The sequence below is a fragment of the Medicago sativa genome, chromosome 4 (assembly GCF_051527215.1).
Source record: "Medicago sativa cultivar Bolivia chromosome 4, Bolivia_mono, whole genome shotgun sequence".
Taxonomy (NCBI): Eukaryota; Viridiplantae; Streptophyta; class Magnoliopsida; order Fabales; family Fabaceae; genus Medicago; species Medicago sativa.
The window spans coordinates 51514843-51539517 of record NC_140752.1 but is presented as its reverse complement, the minus strand read 5'-3'; the positions used below and the strand labels follow the sequence as shown (position 1 = coordinate 51539517).

Sequence of the window (24675 nt, the reverse complement as noted above, 5' to 3'; positions counted from 1 at the left end):
ACTATTTACGTTCTAATGGGATTTTTTTTAGCATGTATTGCTAGCAATTCGGCTTAATAATTAATTTTTAATGGGATCTATTTTTCCGTGTCTAACATCTACTTTCTTATGAGGTGGGAATTCATGTGACTTTAAAAATAAATCTTATATAAAGTAGTGAGATTTTATTTTTTAGCACATGTTAATGGACCTTTCAATATCTTAATGTCTCTACTTTGATCACAAATTTACGTTATCAAACTCGGCATAAAGTGATGTGACTTACATAATATCTAAATAATTGTGATCAGACAAAACCTTTTGAAAGGAATAATATTGTGGAGATATTGGAATTAAACAAGGAAAATGTTAACAAAATAACTGTGAGACACTTGTTAAAAAATAAATATAATTAAAATATTTTGAAACTTATATAATCAACTCTTAAAAATGTTAAAATACTAATGCAAATTCATTTTTTATCTGTCAAAAAATACAAATTCATTTTTTGTTTTTTTTACTAGGCACCGGGGATAAGACTCGTTAAACAATCAAATATCACAAGTGGTTTCTTAATAGAAAAGGTAAGGATGATGATGAACAAATGACATTTTGAGCATTTCGAGGAGGTCGTGTTTTTCCCATTTGTTGTTTCAATTCAGACCCATATTTGTTCTTTTCCTTACCAAAGTGATCACAATAATGATTTTATGGAGACGTTGACAAGCAATCGAACACACATTTTTCTCTACAAAAAAACAAATAATTTTACTATTTTTTTTCCTATTACAATATCATAACGGGATGATCACAAACCCTTATACTTATCTCTTAAGTAATATCATTTTATTTAGGGTCTTGCTGCCCTCAGTGCAATGGTTAAAGAAACTAAAAGTAGTAGTTTTCCATTAGAAATTACAACTTTTTGATTTTTAGAAAGTTGAATTCAACACTTTTCACCATTTTTCAATAAATTATTTCTATTTATGTTCTCTTAGTCAATGCCCCAATGGCACTCTTTAGCATTTCCCTGTTATTTATCATCTAAGTCACACATATTTGCATTTATCCTTTAAGTACTTAATTCTTAAGTCATATCATTGTACTTCTCTATAAATAGAAATCACATATAATATAATTGGATATCACAAAAGAATAATATAATTATCTCTCTTTCTCTCTTCTTCTCTTCTGAGGTATGCAATTCTTCTTAATCAATTTTTTATGTAAATAAGTTTTAATTTTGTATTGATGATAATAGGCTATACTGTTACAATTCCATCAAATGGAATCAGTATCTTATAGATAGATACATTAAATCATTATTATATGAATTGTATTATATTATTGTGTTTATTTATTCCAAATGCATTCAAGAAGTATTGCATAAGATTGATCTCATATTGTAAATAAAATTAAAGAGATATATTATGTAGTTCCTGAAGAACTCAAAATTATTCTTTGTGTATTTCTAAAGAATTCAAAAGCATAGTTTTTGAAGAACTCAATATTATTTTTTATGAATTCTAGTAGAATTCATCAAAAGAGTTACATCCCTCAAGGATAGCTTAGAGAATTAGTCTTAGGAAAATGATATTTGGTACAGAAGCTTTGTGTAAGAAAATTCACGGATGCGTGCAAAAGGGATCTTTCAACGCGCTGCAGTTTCTCTGTCCAGAGGAAACAAGACTAAATTAAATAAATAATAAAATCCTTTAATAGAAATGAAACCACAGTTCAGCAAAAAAAAAAAAAAAAGACCAACGCTCACCACTCCCGCCGCAATTATCTCCTCTTTCCCGCGAATCGAATACTCTGATTAGAGCTCAACCTCGTTTGTTGTGAAATCGTGGCAGCGTCGTTTTCTCGTTTTCACGCTCTTGCCTCTGTGAATCTAGTCTCATATTCATCCTCACATAACTTTGTTTCTGCTTACCATCACAGCTTCCATTGATTCATAGCACTAAAGCATAGTATTTCAGTTTTAATTTTACTTACAAGTAAGTATTTTGTGTATTTGTTGTTTTTATATTTCATTAGTAGAAATTTTGTGCCGATTGATTGATGTTCCATTTACTTACTTGTATTAGTCAATTAATATAGGTTTTTATTTTATTTTATTTTTATTTTTTGTATTGGTGCAAGATGGATTTGAGTCTTTTGATGAATTGGAAACTAAGGATTGTTTAGAAGTAAATTATACATATGAAGAAGAAACGTTGTGTGCTGGGATGTCATTTGGATCTGAAAAAGAAATTACCGAGTATTACATGAATTATGCTCAACGGGTGGGTTTTGGAACTGCTAAAATAAGTTTAAAAAAAGGGAGATGAGGGGAAAATGTATTTTACTTTAGCATGTAATCGAGCTAGGAAGTATGTGAGTCGCTCAAAGAATTTGGTAGAGCCAAATCCTGTAACAAACAACATTGTAAAGCTAGATTGAATGCATGTATTTATTTAGACAAAACAACTAAGATTAAAAAAAAAATTAGCATAATCATGATCTAAGTCCAGGGAAAGCACGATATTTTAGATCAAACAAGAATATGGGGGCTCAAATGAAGAGGAGGTTAGAACTCAATGATCAAGCTGGGATTAATGTAAGCAAAAATTTTCGATCTCTAGTCGTTGAAGCAAATGGGTATGAGAAACTCACATTTGGAGAAAAAGATTGCAGGAACTATATAAACAAAGTAAGACGACTACGACTTGGGACAAGAGATGTTGAAGCAATTCAAAAATATTTTGTTAGGATGCAAAAGTAAAATAGTCAATTTTATTATGTAATGGATGTGGATGATGAAATTCGATTACGAAATGTGTTTTGGGCAGATGCAAGATGTAGGGCTGCATATGAATATTTTGGCGAAGTCATAACTTTTGACACCACTTACTTAACAAATAAATATGACATGCCATTTTCTCCTTTTGTTGGAGTAAATCATCATGATCAGTCTATGTTGTTAGGTTGTGCTCTGTTGTCAAATGAGGATACTGAAACTTTTACTTGGTTGTTTAAGACATGGTTAGAATGTATGCATGGAATTTCTCCAAATGCCACAATCACTGATCAAGACTGAGCAATGAAGAATGCAATTGAAGTTGTCTTTCCAAAAGCTCGTCATCGGTGGTGCTTGTGGCATTTAATGAAAAAGATTCCAGAAAAGTTTGGTAGACACTCTGACTACGAGTCTATCAAAACACTTTTGCATGATATTGCATACGATTCTTTTAGCAAAAGTTATTTTATGATGAGGTGGGAAAATATGATTGAGTGTTACAAACTACATGATAATGCATGGCTGAAAGAGATATTTGTTGAGCGACTTCGTTGGGTTCCTGCATATGTAACGGACACATTTTGGGCTGGAATGTCAACTGCACAACGAAGTGAAAGTATGAACTCATTTTTTGATGGATATGTAAGCTCAAAGACAACATTGAATTAATTTGTTGAGCAATATGATAATGCATTGAAAGATAAAATTGAAAAGGAAAATATTGCTGACTTGCGTTCTTTTAATACAGTTATTTCTTGTATTAGTCACTTTGGCTTTGAGTTCCAGTTTCAAAAAGCATTTACCAATGAAAAGTTTAAGGAATTCCAATTGAAAATAGCTTCTATGATGTACTGTCATGCATGTTTCAACATATTGGAGGGTTTTGATTCAATATTTTCTGTTACTGAAAGTAAGAAAGTATACGAGAAGATGAAATATATTGTGTTCATGGTGTTCTTCAATGAAAAAGACTTCATGTTAAAATGCACCTGTTGCTTGTTTGAATTTAAAGGCATTTTGTATGCAGGCACATCCTTTGAAACATGCATGGTTTTATTCACTTCATGTTGGGACAATGCATAAAATATGCAAGGTTCGGGGTTCAAACCCCGACCACTACAAAAAAAAATGATATATATTTGTGAAAAATTTGTTGTATTTTATTAATGAATCTCAACGTTTCTGATTCAATTTGGTATTACATTAAACAATGGTTTGATTCTTTAATTTTGAGAAATATTGATCCTACAAAAACGGTTAAAGAATCATTCACATGTAGTGAATCAATATTGACATGAACATTTATTTTTTGTATACATAAGATTCAATTTTATTTCATTTGAAGTTGAATATTTGTTTTATAGCATGATTATGATATTTAAATTTTATTGTTAATAAAATTTCTATAATAATATGGTTTCAATCATGCATTTTGAGAGAAGCAAGAGTATTTTTCATAATTTTTTATGCAAAGAATCAATGTCAGTACTGCACTATAAAATAAATAAATTACTGAAGGCTCCTGAAGAGCTAATTTATTGTTCCATGGAGAAACAAAGTTACACATTGAGATTTCATTGTCATAAAATTTTAATGTTAAATATCCCTATATTACAAGATATACTCTGGAGAAAATAAGTGTAGTGAAAAAAATTATTTTTGTCTTTGATTTGCACTACATTTATATTAGTGCAATAGAAACACATATTATTGTAAACTAAAAGTTTACATATATTAAATTTATCGTTGGCCAGACCGGTTTGGTTATCCTAGATCTATTATGATGTGGAAACTAGTTGAAAAATAAAATTATGGATATATATTGAAAAGTCAAAAGATTCTTCAATTTAGTAACGTGTGTGTGTTAATAGTTCCCAAAGAAAGTTGACAATTTAAGAGAATGAGTCTCTCTCTTATATAAGGCGATATTTGTAATCAATACACCCATCATGTGAATCAGTTGGATATTATCTTATCTGAATCGATGTATCAACTAAATGATCACATATATGGTTACTGTCAACTCACAACCAGAAGTTTGTGAGAGTATTTTTTCAACAAATTGATTAGGACTTTATTTTTTGAAATTTTCAGAAATCATTTGATAAGTATCATTTGTTAATTGAAATTGATATTGAACAATTTGTAGCATATGCTCATAAAAATGGACTTGAAGATCCATTCTTTAGACGTCTAAAGTTAATTGTATGATTGATATGTTGGAACAAAATCTGTTTAACATTACCCTTTGAGTTTTGATGATAACAAGGTATTAAAAATCATCAATTGGATATGCTAATATTTGTTCAAGTATGTAGGACCATAGACAAAAATTTAGTGTCTCTTTAAAGCTTAGGTTCTGGAAGAACAAATGAGAGCAATGGAATCAACAAGAAGGAAGCTTGAAGCATCTGAAGAAAAGAGGTTCTAAAGACAAGTGCTCCTGAAGTGCTGACGTCATCAGAAGCAACTCATCAGAAGCAAGATTACCAGAAGCAGATTTCATCAGAAGCAAGATTACCAGAAGCAGATTTCATCAGAAGTTCGAAAGATCATCAGGAGCTGAAGATCATCAGAAGCTGAGAGAATTGAAGCTTCAAAGGCTGATCAAATGATTTAATCACGCCCATCATTGCATAAGACTAGAAGAGTGAAGCAATGGCTAATTCAAATGGATTTGAAGGCATTGGATGCTTATTCGTTGGAGAGAGTTGAAAAAGGACAATTGTACGAGTTGTACAACCACTACCTCCACTACTCTATTTTGTCTCTGCAACAAGACAAGAACAACAGCTATGCCTGCACAAGTGTTCCTCCAGACTTGGAATGGATTTGAAATTGATCCTTTATAGGACAATAACCATATCAGGTAAAAGATCATTGGTGATTTGATCAAGCTTCAAACGACTCTTTTTGATGTGCTGACAATTCAACGTCTCTTTCACACCTCTATATAAAGGAGTGAAGACTTAGAGAATTGTAACAATTTTACACGTGCCAAAACTCTGCTGAAATTGTTCTGCATCAAAAGTTCACTTAGAATTTCTTAACCACTTTCATATCTTAGAAATTCTAGAGTCTTAAGAGTCTGTATCTGATTTGTATTGTGAACACCATTGATTGTATATCAAGTGTTCAACCTCAAACAAATTTCTTTGTATTTCTGTTTGAATAGAAGTCTCTTGCTTGTGTGCTTGAGCATAGGAAGTCTCTTGATTTAGTTCTTGAGCATAGGAAATCTCTTGCAGTTGTGCTTGAGTAAGTTTGAAGTCTCTTGCTAGTTGTACCAGTGAGCAATTGTAATCAGATATTACATTTTAGTGAACTCTCCTTGGAAGTGCAAGGAGGACAGGACTACTTCCGGTTTGTGGAAGGAACCTGTATAATTGCTTTGTGTCTTTCTTCTCTCTCTCTCTCTTTGTTTTTATCCGCTGCATTTAGAATCTGAACATCACATCAGAAGCTGAACTCTATCTACTTTTGACCAGTGATTTCAGTAGGAGAAAATGAAGAAAAAGCTAACACAATTCAATCCCCTTCTTGTGTTTTTCTCACCTTCATGATACTTATGAGACCATATATTATAAATTGTATTTTGGTTATGAGATCATGCCTTATAAACTCAAGTTTTGGAATCAATAATCTTGTATACTGACATATTGATACGGATCAAGCCAACACATTACTATATGTAAGTCTCCCCTTATTTTATCATTGGTTTTAGGTTAGCAACATGATATTTCTCATCTAAGTGAATTTTTAGATGTGTTGTGAATATCACAATTTCTCCAATATATTTTGCTAAGATAAATCTTGAAAGAATATCGGGAAAACATAAATTTTAAGTAATTACAACAACAATTTAAAAAAAAAATAAACCATTTTGTTTGAATGATGTTCATTGATATCTGTAAATTTAGGTGACTACCTTAACATATATGGATTACCTGTTTATAGCATACTCGTAAAAAATATAGAGCAAGTACGAATGACATATTTATCTAATGGTACGGACACGAATATCATATTTATTTGTATCCATGAATATTCATTTACATCTCTAAATTGATATGTAGTATATTATGTGTTTAGAAATATGTCTATACACATATTTCTAAACAATCCATCAGCCTCAATAGGCGCGGGTAGCGCAATCACTTTGGTTCTCATGAATTTTACTTTCAAGTCTATGCGACAACCACCGGCTACGTCACTAAAACCACCTGAACCTCCTGATACAACAATAGGTGGCAATAGCATGCTCAATGGAGGTAACAAAGATGAAAATAATGCAACGAAGCAACCCATGTTCATGTCCTTCAGAGACAAGGTCTTGGGATCAGAACCTGTTGTTACAAGGAAACGAGTTGATTTGGTGGCTACAAAATTAGCACAGGTGGAACACATCAAAGGAAATAGATTACTCCCAATGCTCCATGTACAAGAAACGGTGATAGAGGAATTGAGCCTTCCATATAAAGGGTGTTTAGTTGTGAAGCTTCTGGGCAAAACAATTGGTTACAATATGATGAAGACAAAACTCGAAACGGTATGGAAACTGAATGGGGGATTTGATCTTATGGAGGTAGGAAACTCTTTTTTCATGGTCAAATTTGATGAGGAGGATGACAAAACAAAGGTGATAAATGAAGGACCTTGGATGATTTTTGATCATTATTTAGCTCTTCGTCAATGGTCTCCGACATTCAATGCTGCCACGGCAACGATCGATAAAACAATGGCTTGGATTCGCATTCCAAATTTGAATCTAGTTTATTACGATGAGAGTGTGTTATGGGCGGTAGCTTCGATGGTGGGAACACCCGTGAAGGTGGACATGCATACTCTACGGGTTGCTAGGGGAAAATTTGCTAGGTTGTGCGTTGAAATAGATCTAACAAAACCTGTTGTAGGAAGAGTTGGAATCAATGGAGAATGGTACAATGTCCAATACGAGGGTCTGCACATTATTTGCACACAATGTGGTTGTTATGGGCATATTTTGAAAGATTGCACCGCTCAACGGAAAACAACTACTGATGCGGCGGAAGTGGCATCAACTCCGATCACCGCCGCGCCGGAAGTACCAACAGAAACGGTCACAAGTAATAATGGAAAAGAAATAAATGCTGAAAACGGTCATGGTGGAATTTCAGGTGATATTATTAAAGATATTTTGAACAAAACAGATTCCTTGGGAATTAATGGGGAGCCAGATTCAATGCACGGCGAGTGGATTAAAGTGGAAAGGCGGAAAAGAAATAATAAGGCTAATAATATTGGAGGATTTGGTGGTGATAATAATAAAGTCAAATACCAAAAACTTAGGAATAGAATAAATGAGTTGAACCAAATCAATGCTGATTTCTCCCATGAAAATAGGGGCCGTTTCATCTCCACCGAAAGTAACAATCAACGTGATGCAAGTGCTCGTATATGGAAGAATAAGCAGAAAAGATCAAGAGGTGACATTGGGCCAAGCAATACAAACACAATCAAAGGAAATCCCATGAAGGATACAAACACGGTTGGTGTGTATAAAGGGGGGTACACAGCTGTAATTAATAAGGGAACTACTAAAGCAGATAATGTTGCAAGTAATGGTCCACTTGCAAAGAATATTGCTAACAAAGATAGCCTCCAATCCAAACAAAGTGAAACCGAACTCATTTTAGGAGATGGCACATGCAATATTCTTAATGTTTCTACTAAAGGGGAAGCTTCTCAAAAGTCTGCTATTATTCCTCCACAACAAGAAGATAGAAATATGTGTGATATTCCCAATGAAAGTAAAGAAGACCAAGGCACCATTATTAATAAGATGGATGCTGAAGATCGAAACACGGGGAAATCCCATGACACCCAAATGCAAATAAATTGATGTGCTTTTTTCATATCAATTTCTTGTATCCTTTTTTTATTTACTTATTTTTTAATGATTGTTCTTTCTTGGAATTGTAGAGGTGCTCAAGGTTTGAATTTCCGCAGAGCACTTAATAATTTTTGTAGGAATAATAAAGTGGATGTTGTGGCTTTGCAGGAAACCAGGTGTAGCGGCATTGTTGCTCGCAAGGCCATTAAGAGGCTTGGTTTCAAGAATCACATTGTGTCTGAAGCCCAAGGTTTTTCTGGTGGCATTTGGCTTCTCTGGAATAAAGAATGTGTTCAATTTGAGGTGATTCATAATAATTTTCATTTCATTCATGTTAAAGTTAAGGAGAAAGATGTTGATCCTTGGTTACTAACTGTTGTCTATGCGAGCCCTCGTGAAAATGAGAGAGATGCAACCTGGTACCAATTAAGGGTCCTTGCTGATACTATTCAGGAACCTTGGATGATGGTGGGGGATTTCAATGAGATTGCTAGTCCCGATGAAAAAAAAGGAGGAACTCAACCTGATCTCAGAAAATGTTTAAATTTTTCCAATTGGATTAATGAGTGTAGGTTGATGGAGGTCACTACTACTGGTACTAAATTTACTTGGAGGGGACCTAAGTGGAACGGGCGTGACAGAGTTTTCAAAAAATTAGACCGTGTACTCTGTAATATTGAATGGAGAATAAAATATCATGAGGGATTTACAAAGGTTCTTCCAAGAGTTCAATCTGATCATCATCCTTTGTTGATTGTTTTGGATGGTCTTCCTAACAATGGTGGCAATCGTCCTTTTAGATTTGAAGCTGCCTGGTTATCCCACAATAATTTTCATAATTTCTTAATCGAAAAATGGGAAAGAGGTAATGATTTTCTCCACCTTCTGCATGAATTTACACCTCAGCTAAAGGTATGGAATCAAGAGGTCTTTGGGAATATTTTCAAACGTAAAAGGGAATTGCTTGCTCGTTTGAATGGTATTCAAAACAGCCCCAATTATGGTTATAGCAACTTTCTTGAATCTCTGGAGAAGGATCTACAAAATCAACTTGCTGCCACTTTATATCAGGAAGAGTGTCTTTGGTTTCAGAAATCTCGTAGTCAATGGATTGAGGATGGGGATCGAAACACAAAGTACTACCATTCCAAAACCATTATTAGACGTAGCAGGAATAAAATTATGACATTACGTGATAATGATGGAGTTTGGATAGAGGACTGTGATAATCTAAAATCCTTGGTTCGTAATTTCTATGTGGATCTTTTCAAAGAGGATAAACTTGACCGCGAAAATGTCATCTCTAGGAACACTTATCCTTCTATTGCGGAAGATCACCACAATATTTTGAGTGCTAGTATTAAAATAAATGAATGTAAGAAAGCTCTTTTTGATATGGGTCCTCATAAGGCGCCAGGAGAGGATGGTTATCCTGCCATCTTTTTCCAACAATGTTGGGACACAATTGCGGAGTCTATGTTTCGTTTTGTCAATCAGGTGTGGTCTAACCCTTCTCTTATTTCTTATATTAACAATACTCTGCTTGTTATGATACCTAAAATTGACAAACCTGAATTTGTTTCTCAATTCAGACCCATAGCTTTATGTAATGTTATTTATAAAGTTATTTCCAAAGTTGTTGTTAATAGAATTAAACCTTTACTTGATGGGATAATTTCTCCGTATCAATCAAGTTTTATTCCTGGAAGAAGTATCCATCATAATATCATTGTAGCACAAGAGATGGTCCACTCTATGTCTAGAATGAAAGGTAATAAGATGTTTATGTCAATTAAAATTGATTTGGAAAAAGCGTATGACCGTCTAAACTGGAATTTTGTGGAAAAATGTTTAGAAGAGTGCAATTTCCCTCATAAGATTATTCAATTAATTCATCATTGTATTTCTTCACCTTCATACAAAATTTTGTGGAACGGAGAGAAAACTGACACCATCATTCCAACTAGAGGGATTAGGCAAGGTGACCCCCTATCCCCTTACCTTTTTGTCATATGCATGGAAAAACTTTCTCATATCATTGCAGATCAGGTGGATGCAAAATATTGGAAACCTATGAGAGCAGGCAGGTATGGTCCTCAAATATCTCATCTTCTTTTTGCTGATGATCTTCTTCTTTTTGCAGAGGCTTCTGTTGAGCAAGCTCATTGTGTTTTGCATTGTTTGGATATGTTTTGCCAAGCATCAGGACAACGGATAAATAATCAGAAGACTCAAGTGTTTTTTTCAAAAAATGTTGACAATCAGCTTAGAGAGGATATCTTACATCATACAGGGTTTTCTCAAGTTAACAATCTAGGCAGGTATCTTGGAGCTAACATAGCTCCAGGACACACTTCAAGAGAACACTTTAGTCATATTGTCAACAAGATCCAAAATAAACTTAGTGGTTGGAAACAACATTGTTTAAGCTTAGCTGGTAGAATTACCCTCAGTAACTCTGTCCTTAGTTCCATACCTTACTATCATATGCAATACGCCAAGCTTCCTAAAACCCTTTGTGTGGAGATGGAAAAAATTCAACGGTGTTTTATTTGGGGAGACACTGAGCAGGGTCGTAAACCTCATTTAGTTGGATGGGATGTTATTTGTTTGTCTAAAATGAATGGAGGGCTAGGCCTCAAACGTCCCCACCTTATGAATGAAGCCTTTTTAATGAAGATGCTTTGGAATCTCAATACAAAGCCTGATGATCTATGGTGCAAAGTGCTCCTTAGTAAGTATGGCAGGAATAATGATTTAAGTTCGTCCATTAAATCCCAACCTTATGACTCTCCTTTATGGAAAGCTCTTGCTGGCACTTGGGGGGAGTTTCAAAGAAATATAGTGTGGAAAATTGGGAATGGTCTTCAAACCAATTTCTGGCTGGATAAATGGGGATCCAACAACATTTCTCTCATCACAGTAGCAACTCAATCTTATATTGATACCACTCTTAATGTTAAGGATGTGACTAATGAATCTGGAAATTGGGATAACGAGTTCTTGTTTCAAAATCTTCCTGAAAACATTGCGACTAAAGTGATTGCGCTACCCGCGCCTATTGAGGCTGATGGTCCTGACACCATTGGGTGGAGAGGAACTAGTACGCATCAATACACAGTTAAGAGTGCTTACAATTTGCTTGTTCAGGACCAATCTACTGTTGATGGTGATTGGAAAATGCTTTGGGGATGGAGGGGACCGCATCGTATTCAAACTTTCATGTGGTTAGTTGCTCATGGTCGTATTCTTACAAACTACCGTCGTAGTAGGTGGGGTACGGGTGTTTCGGCTACATGTCCATGTTGTGGAAATGCTGACGAAACTGTTCTTCATGTGCTTCGTGATTGCAGGCCGGCGTATCAGGTATGGATTAGACTTGTGCCTTCTGATTGGATAACTAATTTCTTTTCCTTTGATGATTGCAGGGATTGGGTTTTCAAAAACCTTAGCAAAAGATCGATTGGAGTTTCTGAGTTTAGGTGGCAGACAACTTTCATGACTACATGCTGGCATCTGTGGACTTGGAGAAACAAAGTTATTTTTGAAGAAGGATTTCAAAGACCAGATAACCCAACTTATGTCATCCAAAATTTCATTAAGGCCATTGAAGAAGTTGCTCAAGATCGTGTGCAGAAAAATCCTCATCATAAGGAAATTGTGTATATTGGCTGGAAAAGACCATTGGATGGTTGGGTGAAACTTAATTGTGATGGAGCATGCAAAGGTAATGGTGAGCTTGCAGGTTGTGGCGGGCTCCTCCGACAATCTGATGGCACGTGGATCAAGGGTTTTAGCCGCAAAATTGGAGCTTGTGATGCTTTGCATGCTGAGATGTGGGGTCTTTATCTGGGGCTGGATATGGCTTGGAGAGAGGGTATATCTCACTTGATTGTTGAGAGTGACTCAAAGGTGCTTATTGATATGGTTACTAACAATTGTAAGATCAATGGAACCATTCCTTCTTTGGTTCAGCGTATTCAAGAGATCCTTCGGAGAGAATGGCATACTCAAGTTATTCACACTTGGCGTGAAGGCAACAGATGTGCTGATTGGCTAGCCAATTTTAGCTTATCTTTGAATTCTTGGAATCTGGTAGCTTTGGAGTCTCCTCCTAATGAGCTTCAAAACCTCATGTTTGATGATATTTCTGGAGCGTGCATGCCTAGAAATATGCGATTAGCTCCTTAGTTTTTTGTTTCTTTCTTTTGGGCCTTTGGCCCTCTTTTGTACCAAAAAAAAAAAAAAATATGTCTAATCATATTTAGTTATTTTGATATTTATACTAATGAAATTGATTAATTATGTTAAGAGCAAGATATACATAGGTGTAATGTCTTCCTTCATAGAGCATATGCTTGTGTGGATGCTGAAGTAGATAAAACAGTCACAAGGAAAGGTGGGTTTGAATTGTGACCCTTTAAAAATTAACCTGTAACTTAAAAATGATTCTCAAGTTGTTTACTTGGAATAGTTAAGTTAGTGGAATGACTTCAGAACGTTCTGAAGTGTTTATGCAAAAATTGCTTAAATAAATAAATGTTTTTGTGTGTGTAGTGTATACTGAAATTAAAGAGTATAGGAAAGAGAAGAAGAACACAAAAAGATGTATAGTGGTTCACCCAATGTGGGCTTGTTCACTCTTGACAATCTTGTGAGAGTTTCAACTATGATGTTTGAGATAACCTCTCAAATCCTGCACCTTACAATCTTGTTCACCTTAGTACCCCTAACTAACACTTAAACTTTTACACTTTTAACTCAAACTAACACTTTAGTACCCCCTAAAGTTAGATGAGACTTTCTTCACAATTTGTTTGGAGTTTGAATGATTGAAATCAGACAAGAGAAGAAGAATGGACGGGGAAATTTATCTTTGAAAAGATAAGAGAGAATTGATTTACACTTAAAAAGGCTTCTTGGAATCTTTCTGATGATCAAATTTTTGCTAAAGCTTCACAACACTTTTCTGTTGTTTTTCTTGTTGCTTTGCAATGGTGCAAGTAATGTTGAGCCTCTCACTTCTATTTATAGAGTTCTTGGGCTCTTGTAGCCGTTGGAGGGTGACCAATGGTCTTGTGCCATGTGTCTTGGGCCCCACTAGCTTTTACTTGAAAATCAGGGTGAACATTCTTAACTTCAGAATGTTGTTGTGTTCTTAAGGATACATAAGAATGTTGTTGCGTTTTTTATGATCTTCATCTGGGTTCATCATGATCTTCATCTAGGTTCATCATGTATGAATGTATATGAGTTTCTGGGTTCATCATATGCTTTTCATATGAATTTCGGGGCATTATCCATGAGTAGTGTAATTTACACTAACATCATAATGTTGCTGGGAAATGTCTTTCCAAATTTGTCTTGGAATCTGTGCAGGAGAGAGGAAAGTGGATTCTGCTTTCTTCATGCCCATGCTTTGAGAGATTGTGTGGTCCATGTACAGTACCAACTCTCATACGTGTCTAACTCTGGTTGAGTGAGACAAGATTTCCTTTATGCTTTTGCTTTTTTCTTTTCACCTATTGTACTGATCATAAAGCATCTGCTGAGCTGAACATTCTGATAATCAGAATGTTCCTTTTGTTTCACTTAGGATGAATTGTAAGACTTCCATTTGATGTAAATCCTAATAGTGAAACAAAAATGAATAGCAGTGATTGTAACTTCTAGGATGATAGTCTCCTTCGAATATTCCTAGTACTTCAATGTTCATAGTCTTTAATGAACATTGAATATCCTTTTTGACATTCATCTTGTAAATGCCTTTATTGCTTGATTGATCCATGCAAATGTATTTTCCTAGACATTTATTCATGTCATGTGTGCCTTGGATGTTCTTGATAATGTTCTTGAGTTTCTGGGCTTGTATAAGAACAACCTTCTGAACTCTGCTTGAACATTCCGATCTATGAGTAACATTATGAACTAACTTTTTGAACTCAGAGTTAGTTCATGAATTCAAATGTCCTTTGATTTCCTGTATCTTGGTATGATTTAAACCTTGTTCCTGTCTTAGTTAAACACTCAAGAGCACAAGTTAAATACCAAAAGATTAATCAAAGTCCATTAATTCCTTAATCATCAAGGTTTATTATCTTTAAAATTAATTAGGGATTTTGCCTCAACAAATGCTTGGGTTCACTGCTGGTGTTACTTCTTTTCAGTATTTAGGCTGCCCAATTTTCTAGGGGAAGCGTAAATACATTCATTTTCAGGCAATTGTCGATATAATTAAAGTAAAGTTGGCTACTTGGAAAGGTGAGTAACTCTATAATATGGGAAGGATACAACTGATAAAATCCATTGTGCTTGGTATACTGGTTTATTCTTTCGATGTTTACTTGTGGCCTATTAATTTGCTAAATATGTTGGATCGATGGATTAAAAACTTTGTATGGAGTGGGGACATTTATTATACGAATGTTAATACCATAGTTTGGAAAACAGTTTGTCTCCCTTGGGACTCTGGTGGTATAGATCTTAAACCTACACGTGTTATTAATGATTCTCTTCTTTTGCATTTGATCTTGAAAATATTAACTGATGGTTTGCAGTGCTCGTTGTTATTTAACCATAGGTTCTTCACTTATGGTCAACCTATTTCCCATCATTTTATATCCTCTGTTTGGTTATGGATTAAAGCACATATTGATACGATGCTTGCAAACTCTCTTTGGTAAATGGGGAGAGTATAAATCTTTGGCTTGATAACTAGCTATGTACTCCTTTGATGTGCAATTTTAATATCCCACTTTCCATATTTTATAATTTTAGCAGCAACCTTTCTATTGTTATTGTGGGGGGTTAGTGGGAACATCCCTCTCATATTTTGAGTAATCCGGTGGTGGCTTCTAGCATAAATCAAATTACGCTCTCGATGTCTTCTCTTCAAGTTAAGCGAGTTTGGGAGCACTCTCCTGACGATAAACTTTCAGCCAAGCAAGCTTTTAATTTTTTGAATCAGCCTCATGTAGGTCAAGTTTCTCTCATGAAGCTCTTCCAAATAACATGAAGAATGAAGCTTTAAATAGTGTTCAGGAATATGCAGCAACGTGCCAAGTTTCCTCCCATCGTGCCACAATGGAGCAGGTAACAGTACTGTACTATACCTTGTCCGTCTAAAACGTGCCACATCAACCTGCAAACGTGCCATGTCTTTTCTAGTGGCAACCCAGGCTTGAACCATCCAATCGTGCCACATTGCCTTGCAAACGTGCCACGATTTTTCCAGTGCTTCAAAATCCAATTCTTGAGTCAATTTTCAACAATATTATCTACAATTAATTTGGTTAGCAAGCTCTTACAGTCAGATGATATGCTTATTGATGTTGGTATGGCAAAAATAAAAGAGTTGACTTCTGGATTTAAGGAATATAGAAAAACTGGTTTTAAGAAAGCTTTGGATGATGCTAAGGAAGTTGCTATTGAATTGAATATTGACCAAGTATTTCCTTAAAGGTGTATAATTCGAAGAAAAAGATAGTTTGATGAGGATTTGAATACCCCGTCAGTTGAGTAATCTAAAGAAGAATCTTTTAACATTAATTACTTTATTCACCTTATTGATCAAGTTGTTGTATCTCTTAATAAGAGATTTGAACAATTCCAACAATATGAAGTTGTTTTTGATTTTTGGTTTACTTTTGACAAATTAAAATCATTGAATAATGCGACTTTGGAGTCTTGTTGTTGTAATTTTGAACAAGAATTGAAACATATGAGAAATCTGATAATGATGGGAGAGAACTATATGTGGAGTTAAGGTCACTAAAAGATATCTTGCCTGATGAAGAAATGAGACCTATTGAGATTTTAAGATTTTTGAAAGACATGAGTTTTTTTCATAATACAATTGTTGCATATAGAATTTTGTTGACTATTCCCGTCATAGTTACCTCCGCAGAAAGAAGTTTTTCAAAGTTGAAGTTGTTGAAATCTTACATGCGGTTTACCATGCTACAAGAAAGACTTAATGGTTTAGCAATGATAGCAATTGAGAATGCTATGTTGGAAAATATACAATACGAAAAGGTGATTGATCATTTTGCTTCAGTAAATGTGGGTAGGAAGACTCATTTTGGTGCGACGGAAAACTTGTTTTAGTGACTAGAAGGTAGATAAAGGTATTCGCCTGAACTTGTATTGTAATATTATTTATTAGAATATGAATATTTTTTGTGTTAGTTACAATGATGATTACTTCTTATGTTTACAGATTTAATTTTCAATTTAAATAGAACATTGCTCTTTTAAAAAAATGAGTTTTTATTTGATTACGAGCCTCTTTTTACTTAAAGAGCCATGACTCCAGATTCATAGGAACGACCCTCTTTCTCATCTAAAGGAAACACATTTACTTATGAATCTAAAAAAATTCACCACATACCCTTGCTTGTCCTTAATGGATTAAATAGATATAAGACAGATAAATTTATGTATCATACTTTCTAGGTATGTCGCACTCCCTAGGGTTACTAAAGCATTAAGGCCGATGCATACAAAAATTAAATAGATCTCAAATCAAGGCTGAATAAAACATTTTCATTAATAAAATCCAATAAACAAATAGAGGTTCATCTTAGAACCCTAATCATATGATGTCTAGTTACTCAATGAATATTCTGAATGAATATTTGTGAATGACAAATCTTGTATTTATAGGCAAGTTTCCTTATGGTTTTAGGTTGAAAAATTTGGGATTTTTCCTAAAACTTGTAGCGAAATGTTGTATTTTCCTAGAACTGTATACACCTCGCGCATGGCTTTAGCCCTCACTGTTGTTTTTGCATTTTTCTTTGTTTTTTGGAGTGCTTTCTTCTTCTGAATTGTTCTTGGGACTTGGGACATAATTTCTCCAATTTGTAATGTATTCAGAGGCCTCTTGAAACCTTATTATGTGTCTTCAATATCTTCATGAGGTGTCATTCTTTGCCGAATTTTATGCTTTTTCAATGCAATATTTCAAAAACGCCTACTAATTACTTGGTTTAGGGAAGAATTAGAATTACATGACTTGATACAAAAACATCACAGACACAGTGTCAAACCCAATTTGGTTGGATTGAGGGAGATGTCTGCACGAAATCTTCAACAAGAAAACAACACAAATGTTTCTCATCTCATTCAAAACAAGATCATTGTAAAAACGATAACTTTGAAAGAAAACAATTTTAAAAAAAAAGAAGCTAAAATGACGTAAGAATGGAAAATCAGAATGTTCTGAAGAAATTGGGTATTATTTCCCACTAAAGGACTCTCTCTCTCTCTCTCTCTCTCTCTATATATATATATATATATATATATATATATCTCTTTGTAATCATCGTCCTTTTCCTTACACTTTCATCAAAACAGCTGAATGCAAGGACCAAAGAAATCGAGAACCACTTAATTCTAGGGTTTCACTTTTTTCTAAACATTTCATCAATTATTAAAATAAAAATTCTCCCATCTTTGATTCAAAAAAGGAGGAAGAATAAGATTTCAGTTTTAGCAATAAATAGTTTGAGATTTATTCATGGTTAGATATTGATGTTTCTATAAATGAAAATATGAGTGAAACTGAGAATCAATGGATCTGATTTTAGTTTTTTAGCATTAAATAAATAGGTTGAGTCTTGAAAGGAAAAAGAGGAAGAAGTAAAGTCACAAATGATATGAGTAGAGAGAACGACGAACTTGTGGGAGAAGTGCGGCAGAGAGAGTGAAGATAGGGTCTTTCTCTCTAACGACGAACCAGGGTTTTAGAGAGAATCGGAGGGTTATAATCCTTACTAGTGACTAGCGGCCAGTGAGTAGTGAATGTGTATTGAGTGCCCTTAAGTAAACCTTATAAATTTTAAAATTTTGCTACACACGATCTAACTTATCTTTGTTAAAACAGTGTTCATACTCAACCAAAAATTAAGTAAGCATATGCATGTATGAACCAACAAACAAAAACCAATGGTGTGTTAACATGGCAACAAATACAGATTTGGATTTGAAATGGGTGGGATAGAATTTCAAAATCCCACCTTGAAGATGATGTCATTGTGTTCTTTGAGAGTGGATGTTCGTTGAAGCCTTGCTTGAGAAGGAGATGGTGGTTTGAGCTGAACTAGGATGTGTGTGGTTAGGGGGGTTAGTTATGGGTTTCATTACAATTTTGATTGGTTACGAGATGAGAACCATTTTGGTCTTTGTCTTGTTGTGGTTTATATGGAATAAAAAAAAAAGGTATTTTTGAATACCTCAATTAATCAATTCATGAAACTATGGATGCATGTCTCGAACCCAGTATCAGTAGGTTGTGAGTGAATCACACCAACCAGCCAACCACTAGGGACACATGCATGCATTATTTGCTAGAAATTATAGATAAAGAAGAGTTAGGCACTACAGCCAAAGCCACCAACTTGTGTTGTCCCTTCAATTATCATGCCACCCATCTGCAAATAACTTTACAAATGTTCATCTGGTTGTGGGATTCATTGTGTGCATTCATAGGTTTCTCCATCATCCTCCAAACAAAGATTTAAGTAAGTCATATCTTTTGGGTTGACAATCTTACAATGTGTTCATATGGTCGGTGTTATTACATAATTTTTCCAACACAAGCATTGCCTAAGGTACGAGATCGTACCAACATAGACAATATTAATATAGGCGCATATGATGCAATATAAATACTTAAGCACAAGGATTACAACACAACATAACTGGTTTTTCTTCATGACTTTGCAAAATATTAGTTTATACATTGCACAGAGACTGATGTGTTTACATTCAAAACCTAAATGCAATCTCTAATTAAAACTAAGCTTACTTCCTATGCAACCTTGTTTATATACATGCATTTTAGGCTAAATGCATGTTTGCATTCAAATTCCAGAACATCACCTGCATTAAAGTGATTATGTTTACAAAATTTACCCCAACCAGAACACAACTTTACACGTTTATTCTTCTCGCCATTTCTTATCAGCAAATTACAGTAGGTATCCCATGTTTTGGATCTGACACAAAGCAGCTCCAAGTGCTCACAACTCCTTATATACTTAGCAAACACTCCCTTCAATGTCTACACATATAAATAACGTCAGATTTTTAAAAAACTAACCCAACAATTCTTTGAGTTTCAATAACTACAAACTATTCAGTAAGCCATGTGGACACAAAAGCTTACCAACTGGTACTTGGATGTAGTGTACAGATTTAAGAGTTAGTTGAAACCTATTCCTCTCAACTTTGCTACTAAGACTATGGAACAACGGAAAATTGTATGGTTGGGCTAGTGTTTTGAAAGTAATTATCTTAAATTTGTTATGACCACATTAAATGAACGTGACAACGTGATCTCCGATCAACCTGTAAAATTGCCTTAGTTGATCCCACTCGGTAGACAGGATAGGTTTGTCACCAGAAGCATCGAACATGACACGGTATCTGTTATGACATGCATCTTTCAGCACCCAGCAACCACCAAATTCCTCCTTGAATTTGCAATAAAACTTAGGATCTACCTCCCCAAATAGCTGCAAGAAACAACGACATATAGTCACATGATCACACAAAAATATTGTCCAACAACGAGGAGTCACAATATCACACACAATAATGTACAACTTCTTATGTTGACAACTTGTACATATCTGTTGATATCACACACAATAATATCACACACAATGCAATGCACCAAAAACACAATGAACTGAAAACCAACAATCATCATCAGCGACAAAGAATGAGCTGCAACATTATTCTAAACAATCAACCTACTAAAACGGATACATTCATTGACGTGTATAATGTGTATCCACCTTTCAGTCCACCAAAGCAGGAATTATTAATATGGCTTTAAGTATCATGAGTAACATAACTGGTAATTGCTTGAGTTTTTATAACAAAGATAAGATTTAACAAGATCTAACAATTACTACCATACAAGATTTAACCTGGATAACCAAAGACATGATCAAGGAAAAGAAGACTTAACATAACAGATTACTACGTTTCAAATCTTCCTTTAAAGCACCACAAACCTACTAAAACAAGTTTAAATGTATAAAGCGGCAGGTACAAAAAACCTCGTTTCCATAAAAGGTCTAAGACAAACTATCCTCATCTTGAACATGGACTGTTGAGAAGCAACCTTTCTCGCGACGACGTCGGTGTCTCTCGACTATGCTCGTTGACTTTTTTGCAAACAGACAAATAATTAAGTAAGGAAACGTGGTTTTGTCGCGGAAGATAGGTGGTTTGGGGGGAAATTATGCAAACCCTAAGGCTGACAATCAAACGAAATGCGGTTTTGTGGGGATTGATAGATTGGGGAAAAATGATTCAAACCCTGATTGGAGCTTTAGAGACTCAATTAAATAGTAGCCAACCACCTTCCAACTCCTTACAACGTTTCCGATTCATATTCCTCTTCTAGAAGGTTATGGGGTTATGATATACGATAACAATGTTTGTTTGTATGGATCGAATATATTTGTGCCATTTATGTAATCAGATATAAACTTGTACGAACACCGTAGCAGCAATTAGCGGGTAAAAGATCTTGGTTGTTGTTTATTTAATTATTATATCGTACGGTAAAGGCTACTTATCCACCGGTGGATGATTTATTTTCCTTATCCACCGTAAAAGGCGCCATTTTAATAATATAAGGATATGAAATAGATAATTACGCGAGGATGCGACATGAGAAATCTAAGATGTTTGACGGATATTTACTACTCCCTCTGTTCCTTTTTAATTGTCACATTTTGACTTTTTACACAAACCAAGACAACAAATACTTTTACTACTTTTAATACAACAATTTATCTTTTTCCTATAATAACCTTACTCATTTAATACTTCATTTCATATATTTCTCTCTCTGCAATAAGTATATAAGGGTAATATAGGTAAAGCCACATTTAATGATGCATTGAACTTTGAAAACGACAGTTAATTAGAAACAAAATTTTTATGCAAAAGTGACAATTATAAAGGAACGGAGGGAGTAATACACTAGAATGCTTTTGAGCAAGTTAAACGTTGAGATGTAAAGTAAGTATCTTCTATTAATAAATATGCGAGTCTAAGAATAATGGAGATATGAGTGTAGATGATTGACTCTTTGGGAATAAGGGGATGTTATGTGTTTTGGGTGACTTCGTCAACTAATGGAAACTAGAAGAATATGTTGACTAAGGATTAAACATTTGGAGATACAAATTATCAGGACATGTAATGTCAATATAAGCGAATTGTTGTGGATCCATCAATGATTTAGACCGGACTTGTTTATGACCTTCCTTTGAATTGTTTTGGATTGATAGGCTATTAAAGATGATTTAATTGAAAGATTTGATAAGATAGTAACACGGTTGACATAGTTTACAAAGAAGGGTTAGTTGTTTGTGTGGGCAAGAAAGTGATAAAATAGTCCAATTTGTTAAGGGAAAGGTTGACAACCTCATTTGTTTGGATTTTTTTCACAATTAGAGGAATCCTAAAATAACTAAGGTGATTGATGTGCCTCACCAAGAACATGAATATGTTGTTATGCAGCACAGGACAAATATAATTGATTCTTCACGACATTTAATGAGTCATAAAAGGAATTACTCCACCCATAAATTAAAATTAAAATTAAAACTTGTTACAATGGTTTAACGTTAAGGGTTTGTTTAATGTTCATAATAGAGAGACAATATATTATGAATTTATCATATCTTTCCAATCATATCCTGATTTTTCTTTGTAATTTCTATAAAAACACTCAAGTCCACAGGTGTAGTATCTGATCATGATCTTGGAACCTGCACAGGAAAGATCATCGATGGAAGAATGCTGGGTTACATGAAGATTGTTTCAAAGGTAACTATGCTGGAATCTGACATGAAAGAGTCTGAAGTGATGTCAGACCTTATGGTGGACTTCCCTCCTATATCTAAGCAAGACCCTCCAGAGGTGCTTGCTGCATATGTTTATCAGCACTATCAGGATACAGGATATGTGATAGCATATAGTCAGATTCCTCCCACTCTAAGTAATGTCCCTCTGAAGATTGCAGGAAAGAGGAAATCAAAGAAGGATAAGTCTGATGATGAAGAAAAGACTGAAGAAAAACCTAAAAAGGCTAAGAAGACAAAGAAGGCTAAGGTATCTGAACCGGCTACTCCTAACATTCAAGAGGAAGTAGCTAATTTAGAACCGATTAATGTTCTGGAGAAGAGAAAAAGAGGTGGTTCTTCTAAGGCTGCTTCTCAGCCTAAGAAGAAAGCTTAGAAGAAAGATAAGAAGATTCAGAGAATGCTTGTTGTTTCAAAATACACTGAAGAGGAAGATGCTGAAGCAGAAGAAGCCTCAACCTTGGTAACAAGAAGGAAAAGAATCAAACAAGCTGAATTTGCACAGAAGAATCTTAAGATGTCTTCAGACCCTCAGACAGATATACCATCCATTGCTGCTGAGAGTGTACAGAATCTGGGCACTCAAGATTCTATAGATGCCTCTACACTTCAACAAGCTAAGGAGATAGCAAGAAAGTTAGGAAGCTTTGTAGCTCATATAGTTAGGAAGAAAGTTGTGGAAGCTGCTCAAAAGGTTGTGGACTTCACTGAAGAAATCCAACAAACAGCAGATAAAGAGGTTGGAGAGAATCTGAAGAGTCAGATGCAAGTGAAGAGGGAGCAAGGATGCTCAGAAGCTGCTGCTTCAGATGCTGGTGTTCCTGCAGAAGGTAATGTTTCTCATAGTACTCTCTTAGGCCCCCATTAACCTTGATCCACCTTCACCCACTCACAACTCTTCAAACTTAGATGATGTACCCCTTAGCTCAGTGTATGAAAATTTACAAAAAGCTTTATCCCCCACACCATCTACCAAACCTCAGCCTAAGCCTGATGATGATAGTGTTAAAGAGTCCGATCCTTTTGTTGTAAAACCTCTTCAAGTTATACAACCGTATGGAGACTCTGTAGTTTATCCTCCATATATTAATATTGATGCTATATTAGAAGAATTAACAAAGAGAATAGATGAAGTATTATCTAAGATAACACAATATGAAACATCATCATCATTCATCCCACCTCAACCTGAAGATGATTCATCTGTGTTGGAGTATCTGTCTCCACACTTGGAAGGTGAATTACCTTCATATCTATCTGAACTACAAACAACCTCTGAGACAGGTCCTGAAATTGTTGTTTCAGAAAATCAACAACAATTTGTACCTCAACAACAAATGGCCTCTAAAGTATGTACTACCATCATTATCCATCCTGATATCAAGCTAGACTCACCCCTTGAATCATATTTAGAGAAAACCTCATCTGAACAGGTTGAATCTGAAAACCTAACAGTCTCTGATACATCTTCTTCAGTATCAGAAGACTAAACCTTTGCACCTTAACCATTAAATGTTGCCAACCCTGAAGCTGTAATCAATCCTGGTAATCTTGATTACACTTCTTTCTTCAATAGACAATCCAATATTATCCTTGATCCTGTCATTGAACAGATTGTCAATCCAGCCTCTGTTGATATCTAATCTGTTAATATGGTACTATCTGAATCTGATGATGAGGATATATCTGTTATTAATATTGACAGAAACCCTAACACACCCTGAGCCTCGAACTCACAAAATATCCAAGACTTACCCACCCCACCTGCACCTAAACCAATAAATGTTTCACCACCTCCTACCATTCTACTCCAATCAAACATCCTGAGAGAGGTCTATGAAAACATTTTTAAAGATCTGATGCAGCTAGTTAATTCGAGAAATGATCCCATTCACATTGAAAAATATGCAGACGAGTTGATTACATTAAGAGATGTTGTGGATAGATTCTTCTGTGATCTGCAAAGACTGTCAGTGGAAGCTGATAATCAGGCTTTGAATAATTGGTTTAAAGAAGTTATTAGAAGTATGAAATCTGTGGAAGGCAGAAGGAACAAGATGTATATCTCAGACTCTCCATTCTATTTAGATCTCGCTACAATGATCTCTTAGATTATCAAAGAAGGTCTTGATACTTCTTGGATAACTCAA

At 34.8% G+C, this 24675-nt stretch overlaps 1 protein-coding gene and 1 pseudogene across 1 annotated transcript; both read left to right on the top strand.

Moving 5' to 3' along the window:
• The first annotated feature begins 6857 nt into the window (after positions 1–6857).
• On the top strand, positions 6858–12876 carry LOC146929700 (uncharacterized). The gene is made up of 2 exons (XM_085707388.1): positions 6858–8629; positions 8723–12876. Exons 1-2 carry the CDS (start codon positions 6858–6860, stop codon positions 12822–12824), a joined length of 5874 nt encoding a protein of 1957 aa, XP_085563514.1. The 3' UTR covers positions 12825–12876.
• Positions 12877–15644: 2768 nt separating this feature from the next.
• On the top strand, positions 15645–22901 carry LOC146929699 (uncharacterized; annotated as a pseudogene).
• The last annotated feature ends 1774 nt before the right edge of the window (positions 22902–24675 follow it).